General features: G+C 37.2%; 3 protein-coding genes across 3 annotated transcripts; all 3 read right to left on the bottom strand.

Annotated features, from left to right (window-relative positions):
- Window positions 1-8,269: 8,269 nt before the first annotated feature.
- On the bottom strand, window positions 8,270-8,974 carry LOC145681189 (uncharacterized). The gene has a single exon (XM_081752677.1). It carries the CDS (start codon window positions 8,972-8,974, stop codon window positions 8,270-8,272), a length of 705 nt encoding a protein of 234 aa, XP_081608803.1.
- Window positions 8,975-9,461: 487 nt separating this feature from the next.
- Window positions 9,462-10,169, bottom strand: LOC145681182 (uncharacterized). Its single transcript, XM_081752665.1, has one exon. The coding sequence runs from the start codon at window positions 10,167-10,169 to the stop codon at window positions 9,462-9,464; it is 708 nt and encodes a 235-aa protein (XP_081608791.1).
- An 819-nt stretch (window positions 10,170-10,988) lies between these two features.
- On the bottom strand, window positions 10,989-11,441 carry LOC145681175 (uncharacterized). Its single transcript, XM_081752651.1, has one exon. It carries the CDS (start codon window positions 11,439-11,441, stop codon window positions 10,989-10,991), a length of 453 nt encoding a protein of 150 aa, XP_081608777.1.
- Window positions 11,442-12,649: the final 1,208 nt, after the last annotated feature.

Below are 12,649 nucleotides of genomic sequence, written 5' to 3'. Positions count from 1 at the left end.
TGTGGAAGACTGTCTTTTCGAGGTAATTTTACGGTGTTAACATTGCGTTTCAGTGTTTACTTCGTTGTGCATAGTTGGTACGTGTATAAACAGTTTGTTTCTGTACTGTAGATTAAACTTTATGTAATGTGTGTGAGATCTGTATTTTATATTAATATTGAAACTCGAACCATGTCGAAGATAAGGACAAGATTAAGAACGACTCACCCCGTGCTTGGACATTCAGCTGAACTTTCAGGTGTGTAGTTGCCCACAAAATTAGATGTAATGAAGCATTATTTTCAATTGGTAGAGCTGGAAAAGTGTGAGAAAGAGTATGATCGATCTGTAAAGAAGTTGGCGAGAGACGTTGCTCAATGTGTGAAATCTGTTTAGGGCAAAGCTCCAATCCCTACTTTGTCGTTAACGTGTAGTTCAGTTTCTACTTGCTTTGCACGGAAAGTATATAAGAAGTTTGTTAAATCTGGGAAGAAAACGAAAGCTTCTGCTAGCTTCCAGAAAAATTGGATATATTTAAACGTCCATTTACATGAAGTCTTTTGATGTATGTTCCTGAACTTTCCATGTGCTCATGCGAATTAAGAAAGAAAATACCTAGGAAGGAGTGGACATTTCTGCAAGATCAGAGAACAATACGAGTAGCCAGAATAGAGGGACTTGACTACGAGGAGACTTTAAAACTAATCATACTCACTAAAAGTAAATCACGAGAGACCACCTGCCAACAGTCTTCTTACACATCACAAATGAGTACTTCTAATGAACTCCAGACATCATCTTCTGACGGCGATGAGCAATTTGTTGATGATTACTTTCCAAAACAACCGAATATTAGAGAGAAAAGAAGCAAGCAATAACGACATGTCAGTAGACTTCTCGGTATGCTGGCAGACCGATTTCGAACATCTGATCGTGCAACTGCTTTGATAGCAACAGCTACATTGAAATCTTTTGGAATAATTGATCCACAAAATGCTGGCTAGATGACAGACTGCCCAAAAGTCCGGCGAGAAAGGGAAAATATAGGACAAAAGTAAGTACTAATGGCCAAAGGAAAGGATCTTAGAGGCTTGTACTTTGATGGTCATAAAGATCAAACTCTATGCAGGAAAGAGACTATAGTAGTCGCGCCGAGTCGTGATGCTTGACCTAGATCTGCCGATTTCACCACCCAATAGAACGCGAGGGTGTGTTTCGGTCGTCAACCCCCACCCATCACATTTTGTCAGTGTCGTCTCTCGCTCTACACGGAAGACATCTCCCGAGAGTACAGTGTTGTCGGATTGGCGCCAAGTTTCGTTTTGTTAATTGTTTATTGTTGCGTTATATTTTTGTTGTTACTGTTCGCGTTATTGTTACCGTTTTAGAATAATTGTTATAGTGGTTATTGTTGTGCAGTGTTATTATTGGTAATTTTTAAGTGTTTTCGTGTGCCTCTGTGTATATGTGATATACGTGTATACTCTTATACGCGTACTTGTTATTGAATTCGTTTATTCCCTTTTTCACCTTGCGTTCCTGTTCTGTTGTTGGGATATGCAATATGAGTGATATTAGAAACAATAAGAAGGTGATTCACAAGCAAGGGAGATCTATTATTTATAGTGTTCTCCAGTTTTTTAAAAAAGAAGCCAAAGCAGGAGCTCCTCTAATCAACATAAACAAAGTGCAGGAGAGAACTGCAGAAGCTTGTGGGGTAAGCAGGAGCTCTGTTCAACGCATAACTGGAGAGGCAAAGGGAGCGCAAGCTTCAATAGGTGAAACATCCTTCGTTTCTCCAAGGAAACGAATAAACAGAAGACCAGTTATCACTGATCTGGATGATTTTGATAAAAATGTTCTTAGGAGGAGAATATTCCATTACTATGAGAAGGGTGAGTATCCTACTGTGGATAAACTTCTTCGTGATATGAGGAGTGAAATTAACTTTAAGGGGAAAGCAACGTCCTTACGTTCCATTTTGAAGTCAATGGGTTTCCATTACCGGAATACAAAAGATGGTCGAAAGTACCTTCTTGAAAGGAACGATATTGCGGCTTCACGTGTAACATTTTTACGCAAAATCTGCAAGGCAAGAGAAGAGGGGCGGGAGATATTTTACCTTGATGAGACATTTGTGCACAAAAACCACTCTCATTCCAAGGTGTGGCAAGACGAAGACGGAAGAGGTGGTTTGAACGTGCCTGTGGGAAAAGGGAAAAGAATAATAGTGTGCCATGTGGGTTCCGGGAAAAGGGGATTTGTGCCAGGATGCAAATTAGTTTTCCGCGGAAAACAGAGCTCTGCTGACTACCACCATGAAATGAATGCAGCTGTTTTCAAGGAATGGTTTTTAAACTTTCTTAATAAGTTACATGACTTAGAGGTGAAAAATGCTGTAATTGTGATGGACAACGCGAGTTACCACTCAGTAATCTTGAATAGATCGCCAACTACGAACACAAAGAAAAATGACATAATTGAGTGGTTATCAAAAAACAATATTCCACACGATCCGAAGCAAACCCGTGTTGAGCTTTTGAAAATTGTACAGATGTCCAAACCTCGCATTAAAATGTACGAATTGGATGAAATTGCGTCAAGTTTTGGGCACACTGTAATCAGACTGCCTCCCTATCATTGCCACTACAACCCAATAGAGATGATATGGGCACAAGTGAAGAGCGATTGCAGACAAAAACAACACGTTTAGGCTAAACGATGTAGAAAATCTCGTAAATATTGCTTTGGACAGCGTATCTATACATCAGTGGGAGACATGTGTTGGTCACGCGGAAAAACTACAAAACGAAGATTTTCGTCTCGAAGTGGTTGCTGATAGCACAATGGAAAATATTATTATAAATTTACAAGACAGCGATATGGAGAGCGAAGTTTACGTAGAAACAGACGAAGATGGACAAGAGGATGAAGAGGAAGAACAACTTGCTGTCCCTCTGGAATAGGTAAGATGTTTTTCTTTTCTATCTTTTTTTTTTAATTATGTCTTATATGTTTGGCAACGTTGTTGGTGAATTTCAGCTGTTTGACGTTTCCCCACGTGCGCGCTCGGGAAGCGACTCCACGAATTGTACCGAAGTTTTCCGATGTGTTGGAGCTCAAGCGAAGTATTTCTATGATTGGTTTAGAGCCCAAGCTTCACGACTGAGCGCGACTACTATAGATGTCGCTGATTTTCAGTAAAGAGATACGCTACTTGTAAAGATGGAGCTAAACACGTGTGGTTAATGAGAACTTCTTCAAGATCATACCACAAAAGGAGCGGCAATTGGTTCAAGAAGTGCGTAATCCAAAATAACTGCTATTTCGCACACCCGGAGAATATATTGCCTTCTATGGTTGACGATGAAAGACTTCACGTCAGAAAAAAGGCATAGAGAAAGATAGTCAACGTAATGGGAAAAGCTAGGAATGAGAAGAGTAGATATTATGACAGTAGTATCAATAGGAAGACGAAACGAGGAAGACCAGCTAAAGAAGACAATGAGTCACATGTAAAATGTATGCTACCAAAGCTAAATTTCAATGCAAACGATTACACAGACCTTACTAATTGGGAATCAGTTGAAGTGAGGCATCCTCCAGCGTTGTCTTGTTTTCCAACAAAGAACTTGAAATCTACAATAATAACCGTGAACATCCAGTCATAAAGAGAGCTTTAAAATATTCCTGTCACATTACGAGTACAGAACGCTGAGTGAAACTTGTAACAGAAGCATCTGCAGCAGTTTGTGGAAGAGATGGTTTTATCAGACTTAAATTAAAAATACCGATTTGTAAACACAAAAGTAGAAACAAAGGCAAATTATGCTCTGCAAATAACCAAAGATCTAAATTTGAACATTCGTGTATGAATGGTAGGGTGGGCATGAAAGGGACCTGACCGGCATCCACGTCCTCGTCGTGGGTCCTGGGTCATTTCGCTGTAACAAGCAGAAAGGTGCAGAAAAAATATGTATTTTGTATTCAGTAGATTGTTATTTTGATCAAATTGACTAGTGTGTGATCCGAAATGCGCCTAAATCATGCTGAAAACATTTCTTAAATGTTATATATTACTTAACTTAAGAAATGTGGGTTATACTTTTGGTCATTTACCGTAGAAACGCAAAAGAGTGCTGTGTACGGCGGGTTTGCATACCCTATGAAGACACAAAATCTTTTTTGGCGATTCGCCACCCGAAGATATTCGATTTCAGCGACGAAATTTTTACAGTATTTTATCAACATCAATTGACAACTTTTCCGCACTATTGCGTTTTCGATATATAAAAAAGTGATTTTTCGCTCCGCCCTAATAACTACTGGTTGTATTAGAGTAATAAAATCAAAGATAGAACATGGTCCTCAGACACGGAATTCATATTAAAATTCCAATTCTAGCTAAGCTTTACTGTTTTTTTTCTTTTGTTAATAAAGGTTGAAACCAGATATCATTAATTTGAACCACTTTTTTATGGAAAAGATCCTTAAGTTAAGAGATAGAAACTACTCTTGAGAAGCTGAATCGATTGCAAAAAACTACATCTCAATATCTTTGACCGTTTATGCTCTAAAGAAATCAGTACTGAAACCAGAAATAATAGTAAATTTCAACCACTTAGGGTTTCTATAGAGTGTTACGGATTGTGATGGTAGGTTCTCTTGAGACCTTGAATCGTTTGCCGAAAACAGCTTGTCGCTATCTAATACAATTTTTGTTCTATGACTATAAATGTTGAAGTCCTGAAATAGCTAATTTAAACTACTTTCTGTTTGAATACGGGGCTAATAAACGAAGTGAAATCTATTTTTGGGACGCTGAATCAATTGTAAGAGAGTGCATCTCGATAGCTTTTTCCATTTTTGCTTTATGCAAATTTAGTATTGAAACCGGAAGTAATAGAAAATGTGAACTACTTTCGGTTTTGGTAGTGTTTTCGGGATAGTCATGGTATAGTGGTTTCGGGATAGTCATGGTATAGTGTTTTCGGAATAGACTTGAGACGCTGAATTGTTTGCAAAAAACCGCTTATTCCTACACCTTACCATTTTCGTTCTATGGCGATAAAAGGCGAAACCGGAAGTGGCTAATTTGAACTACTTGCAGTTTGAATATAGAGAGATAAAGAAGAAGATGGAACCTATTCATGGGATGCTGAATCGATTGCAAGAAACCGCATTTCGATATCTCTTACCGTTCTTGCTTTGATACCTGTCCACAGATGGACGGACGGACCTTACCGTTCTTTAATACTTCCGACAGTTGTGGGTAGCATAGTTTGGTTGGAAGTCTAAAATCAATCGTCGTCCTTCATTTGGTTTCTCTTTCTTTCTTTCTTTTTTAAAACAAAGCAAAGACAAAGATAGTATATATATATATATATCCTAAGAGATCGACGAAACTTACCCGATAGTGGTAAATCTGGAAGCGCATCGTAACGATATGTAATATTATGATATGTAGGTGAACAATTTGAATGTATATATTTGTTTTTTTTTCTAAACTACAATGACAATGCTAAAAACAATGTTCAGTGGACTGTAAGGCTTGATTCGTATACCAAATATAAATTCACATGATTTTATGATTACAACTTCAGTTTGCACACAAAAATAATACACGAGAATAAACATATTCACAAGGTCTTTAGTTGTAAATGATTATGATACGATGGCTTATTGTTTGTGCTATATTGTATGATCTTCGACCATGATATATGGTCCACCAAAACTGCATGTTCTTGCTTTCACACTCACACACTATTCACAAAACAATAGAAAAGCGTTAAGCAACTTGAACACTGTTGCCAGCTAAAGGCACACACACTGTTCAACAGATAAATAATCCCAAACATACTCCCTCCTGTTGGTCAGCTAAGGTCTGACCAAATAAAACAAAATGATACATATAAAAAACAAAACAAACACAAAATTTGAAGCAATGTTACAACTGTACTTATTTTTTATTACTCAAATCTCAATTCTAATCCTTGTTATATGGTAATGAAACTAGTTTCTTGATGGAACGTTTATATGTTCCAGTTGTAGTACGAACCGTCACTACACGAACTAAGAAATCCTTTTGTAACGCTTGCATATTGGAGTAATTAAAAAAAATATAATAAAAACTCAACAAAAACTGCAGAAGGAGCTTACACCGGACACACCAATTATGCGCTGCTGAATTCAGTTTTTCGAAAATCCAGTGAGAAATTTTAAACATAAATTCAGTTCAATATTTTTAATTAAATAACACACAACACTTTCAATTCAAAACTTCATTATAATAATGTTACAAATAATGAAGTTCTCTGCTTCCAAAAATTCAGGATTAGATCCCATCAGTCGATCTTAACAATTCCCAGAATGAAGCTAGTCAAAAGTTTGGTCAATCATCAGGTGAACATCAAGAAAATAGTTCAAAACTTGTTCCTAATAGGCAATTGTAGTTTAAATTTCAATGGCCAATCAAGGACCTTACCATTACACCAATAATATTATATCTGTATGAAAAATTTTTGAATATTTTAAATCAAGCATCAAGCGTCAAAGTCTAGCATGAATTCTTATAGTAAAATTTAAGAAAATCCTTTGCTTTCCTACACATAAGAGGTCTTACCTCTCAAAAATAGTTTCGGATAAATTAGCCAATAAAGAAAGCCAAAATTAAATTTATGACCAATGTTTAGATCCGTTCATTAATATTTTATGTAGAAAAAGAATCAATAGTTCAAGAACAAAAAAAGAATAACAAAAAAATTTATCTTAAAAAAGTAAACTTATTAAACATAAACAACTCAAACAAGGCCAAACACTTCAAACGATTCAAACAAGCAAACTTATTAAACATAAACAGCTTAAACAGGGCCAAACAGTTCAAACGATTCAAACAAGCAAACTTATCAAACACAAACAGCGTAAACAGTGCCAAACAGTTCAAACGTCTCAAACTTTTTTACTTTTTAGAAAAATTAATTTCCTCACACGTCTGAAAATTTTATCTCGGAATTAACCTTATTCAGAAATAAGAAAAATAAACCGGAAAGTTTCAGGAACATTAAACCTGTAAGGAAACAAGTTACTAATTATATTGTTAAGGCTTTGGGTATAATCTCGCTGCCTTTTTCTCTCCACTGGATTTTCAAATATCAATCGCGTCAATTCTTGCAATTTTATTCTAATCGATTACAGTCAAAAAGAAAAATCAACTCACCTTTAGTCAATTTTGTTATGTTTTACCTCGAGTTCCTCAACATTCCTGGCCGTAATTTGATCCAGACTCAATAAGAAAAAAATGAGAAATAACCAAGGGATACTGAGCTTGTTTCTTCCAAATTAACTTAACCCAATTCTCTCACTAACACAGGCAAATATTGTAGGACGAACATCCACAATTTCCCGCATGCAAAAATTTTAAAGATCTATTAATTACTGCCGTTTTATTCTTATGACTTAACCAAAACAAGAGACTTTCTTTTATTTTCTTGAAAAATTTAATAACCAAAGGGAAGGAATGAATCAAAACTCTCCTTCGGTCTTTTAACAAGATTTCAGTTAACTCTGAATTCACACAATCTTGAACAATCACGTATACGGAGTTAAGCACTAAACTTGTTTTCAGCAACAACATAATCCTCACTACGGTTGATTATTCTCATTTCCCTTTCTTGAGACACTAATTAATTCTGCCACCAAAAGGAAACCAACTCAAAAATGATAGCCATCAAAGACACAAATCCAAACTGCCTCCATTCAAGCGCTGCCCATTTAAATCCAGCTACACAATTTCGATGTATCCAGTATCAAGATTCAACCACAAGTCAGCTTGCCGAAGCAAGCTGCTTGCAGTCGTCGAGCACTGAACGTGGGCAACGGCCTACCAGCGCGGACGCAAGCGACCTTGAATGAATTTGACAGAAAGCAAAGGAAATCTTCTCACAATCGAAATCACTATTTTAATCTTTCTTTCTCTCGTTCAATTCTCTTATCTTTTTTTTTGTTTTAAAATATTTTTACAAGTTTTTATCTATCCTTTTTTAATGACAAATAAAACATAATTGAAGATATAACCTCTAAATACATAATACTTATTATATTTTTTTCTTCCTGTAACGGGTCCGTTACACTTTCCTGGGAACACCTTTTTAAAGATGCCCAATTTCCACTGCAATGCAGGAACGTTGTCTTCAATCAGCAAAACTACATCTCCGACCTTGAGATTGTGTTGCGGTGAAGTTGTCTTAGATCGTTGTTGAAGACCATGTAAATAATCTCGGGACCATCTCTTTCAAATGTGTTGTTTTAGTTGTTGTATCTTCTGCCAACGAGATAAGCGGTTGTGTGGTAGATCGGTGAGGTTAGGCTCTGGTAAAGCTGTAAGTGCTTCTCCAATTAAAAAATGTCCAGGGGTGAGAATACTGATGTCGTTAGGCTCACTTGATAGCACTGTAAGTGGTCGAGAGTTGAGACAGACCTCAATCTGTGTGAGTAATGTTGCAAACTCTTCATATGTTAACACTGCACATTTTGTAATACGAAGTAGATGGTATTTCATTGATTTTATACCGGCTTCCCATAGTCCTCCAAAATGCGGCGAATTTGGTGGTATGAAGTGCCACTGAATTCTTTCGGTCGATGTAAAATCATGAACTTGAGAACTAAAAGGATCTGATGAAAACAGCTGATACAATTTTTTCAATTCGTTGTTGACTCCAACGAAATTTGTGCCATTGTCGCTGTATATATTGAGACATCTTCCTCGTCTGGCTATGAATCTGCGTAAAGCTGCTATGAATGACTGCGCACTAAGATCTGTTACCAATTCCAGATGTGTTGCCTTAGTGGATAAACAAACAAATAACGCAACATATGCCTTACGTACAGATCTATTTCTAACTGCTCCTGATTTTATGTAAAACGCTCCAGCGTAGTCCACGCCTACGTTTAGGAATGGTCTGGCTTGCTGCACACGAGCTGCTGGCAACTGTCCCATAAGTTGTTTTGAATCCCTGGCCTTTAATTTGAAACACGTGAAGCAATGATGGATCACTTGTTTTACTACCTGTTTGCACCTGATGATCCAATATTTCTGGCGTAGTGATTATATTAATAATTGGGGTCCAGCATGAAGTAATCTTAAGTGTTCTGCTTCAACTATAAGTTTTGTAAAGTGTTGGTTTGAAGGCAGAACTATTTGATGTTTGGCATCAAACGGAAGTTGACTATTCTCCAATCTTCCTCCAACTCGGATCATGCCTTCACTATCTAAAAATAGATGTAAATTGTTCAGTTTACTTCTTGGCGGAACAATGTTTCCATCACGAAGATGCTGTAATTCGCTGTGAAATCCAATTTCTTGTGTCCATTTGATGCAAACATGGAGCGCTGTGTGGAGTTCTTGTACCGAAAGACCTTCTGTTAGTTTGTTTTGTTTGTCTGATGTTATGAACAAAACGTCTACAATATGCTTTTGTTCTAACTTACCTTGACAATTTTGAGAATCTTGTTATGGTTTCATTGCACCAATTGTCTAAAGTGATTGTCAATGTTATGGTTCCCTTACTCTCTGAAACTTGATCTGGTTGCAATGAATCCTTACTTGTGACTGACCAATTAGATTCTAAACTAGAAAGCCATTGTGGACCGTGCCACCATAATGAATTGTCCTTTACGGAAACTGCATCTATTCCTCTTGAAATCAAGTCTCCAGGGTTGTCCGAAGAAGTTACATGTTTCCAACAGCTAACGTCAGTTAAGTCTTGAATTTGAGCTACTATGTTGGCCACGAAAGGTTTCCATTTATTACACGGAGAAGCCAGCCATGCCAACACGATTTGGGAGTCGGTCCATAAATGGACGCTACTTATGTTCAATTTTAAAATTGGTAAAATCTTGTGAACTAGTTTTGCCAAAACAACTGCTGCGCATAACTCCAGACGTGGGAGAGTAATTTTCTTGACTGGGGCTACGCGTGATTTAGCACATAATAACTTAACTGATATTTCTCCTTGTTGATTGATCGATCGCATATAAATACAAGCTCCATATGCTCTTTGACAAGCATCTGAAAAACCATGGATCTGAATCTCCGCTATGTCTTCTTGAATGAGTACATATTTATCGAATTTAATCTGATTGATTAATGGAAGTTGCTTGTACAATTGAGTCCATTTCTTTGCTAATTCCATTGGTATACTCACTGTTGCCAACTCGCCAGTGTAAAATGTCGCTAGTTTAGTACTCTAAAGTCGCTAGAAGTCGCTAAACGCCTCTTGCCAAGTCGGTAAAAAAGTCGCTATATAATTTTACAAAGGAATTAAAATAATTTAAATATTTTTCATGTACAATGGAAGACTCGAGTATTTTTACTTTTAAAAAATGACCATATTGACAAAACCACTGCACTATGCGCTTTCAAGAATACAAAATTAATAAATATATAGTATTAAAAGTTCGCAAATATTTTAAATTTTGGATCACTTTTTCCCATTCCTTCTTATAGAGTACGATTATATTTTTTGGAGGGGTTGGGAAATTCATGTTGCTTTCGTATTGTCTTGTTTTCTTCCGTTTTCTTCCGTTCTTGTGTTGTTCGGTTGCTTTCAATTTACCGAACTCACCCCACGAAATTTCTGTATAATTTATATTAAGAACAACCGCAGTTAAATTAATATATAAATCATACGCACTACACTGAAGCAGAAAAGCACAACGTTCTTCAACGTCACTGTCACTGTACGCACTGTGCAATGCAAGAGGTTACCAGCTATTACGCAACTAGTTAGATACGGGAAATTCCCGATTTCCGAACCGCAGTGAAGAAGGGCATAATCCTCATAGCAGCGGTGAATCCAACGAAGTAAGTCACTCATAGCAGTAGTGCAACCGTGTGTGTAAAAGTAATTATTAGTATCACAAACTGCAAAATTTGGAAACTTTAATATAAATATAGAACAAAATATTTGAATTCCTAAATGTCGCTAGGCGCTAAATAAAAATTCTTGTCGTTAGACACTTCCAAAAGTCGTTAGTTTTAGCGACAAATTCGCTAAATTGGCAACACTGGGTATACTGTCGTCCCATTGAACCTTTTGCCGCCACAATTCTTGCAAAAATATTTTGTATGAAATGACAACTGGTGAAATTACTCCTAATGGATCGAATATAGAGGCAATGATTGAAGCAACCTGGCGTTTAGTAATGCACTCTTGAACCTTCATTGTTGACGTCTTGCTTTCAACGAGAAATATATCCTTGCCTGGATGCCATGACAATCCTAATGCCTTGACGCCTTGGCCTTCGTGGAACTGGATTGGACGCTGCACTTCTCGAAGCTTTGGCGAGATGGATTCCAATAATCTTGAATCATTCAGACTCCATTTCCTAAGTGTAAAACCTCCCTTTCCCAGTAACTCTATCAATTGCTTCTGGACCTCTAGTGCTTGCTGTATGTTACTCATGCCACTACAAACATCGTCAATATAGAAATCTCGACGTAATATTTTTGCTGCTACAGGGTAATTATGCTCTTCTTCGTCTGCTAATTGCTATAGGCATCTTGTGGCCACAAATGAAGCACATACCGTACCATACGTTAGTGTTTTCAACTCAAAAACTTGAATCGGATCATTTCTAGATCTTCTCCACAATATACATTGTAATGGCGTGTCTTCTGGATGAACATTGACCATGCGATACATCTTAGCGATATCTGCAGTGAATACTACCGAATGAGTTCTAAAGCGCAAAATGATAGAAAATAAATCTTGCTGTATTGTAGGACCAACTAAGAGAATGTCGTTGAGGCTTTTCCGCTGTCAGATTTTGCTGAAGCATCAAACACCACACGGAGCTTTGTTGTAGAGCTTGTGGGCTTAAAAACTGCATGATATGGCAAAACGCTGACGTCCTCCTTTTTACGCTCATCTATCCTTACCATGTGACCAAGATCTTCATATTTTTGCATGAATTCCGTATATTTAGCTTCATAGTCCGGGTGTTGATCGAATCTTCTTTCCAATTGCTTTAATCTAACCAATGCCTGCTGATAAGAATCGCCTAAAACTGTACGGTCTTCAAGCAAAGGCAATCGTACAATGAAACGCCCTGTATGATCTCTTGTTGTATTCTGAACGAAATGTCACTCACATGCAAGTTCTTCGCTTGATCTAGGTGTAACAGTAATTTCTTCTAGTTCCCAGAATTTTTGTAGTTGTTGCTGTAGATCTACGTTTGTTTTCACAAAACATGTTATTAATGGAATATGGGGGTCACGTTCTTGAGGAATGCGTCCTGCTACGATCCATCCCAACTCTGTCTCCTAAAGCACTGGAAAATCACCTGGCCGTGTTTTGTGCCCTGACTTCATAATTATGTAGAATACTTCCGCACCTAAAAGAATATCTATGTCTCCAGGCGTATTAAAAGTAGGATCTGCTAGAACAGTGTCCTTGGAATGTTCCGTCACAATTAATTCTTTCTTCCTGTAGTTTACTTGTAATGTGAGGGAGAACTGAACAGCTTATATTCAATGAAATTGTGTTAACACATGAATGGACACAAATATCTACAGAGTACTTTGTATTAGATATTGCTTGATTTATACCTTGAATTGGAGTATACTGTCTATACCGTTTGATGTTCAATTGTTGCACCAAATTCTCTGTTT

This window comes from Thermobia domestica, chromosome 1 (genome assembly GCF_964235325.1).
Source record: "Thermobia domestica chromosome 1, izTheDome1.hap1.1, whole genome shotgun sequence".
In the NCBI taxonomy this organism is placed as follows: Eukaryota; Metazoa; Arthropoda; class Insecta; order Zygentoma; family Lepismatidae; genus Thermobia; species Thermobia domestica.
Note: the sequence above shows the minus strand (reverse complement) of the source record. Positions and strands in the feature narration are given on the sequence as shown.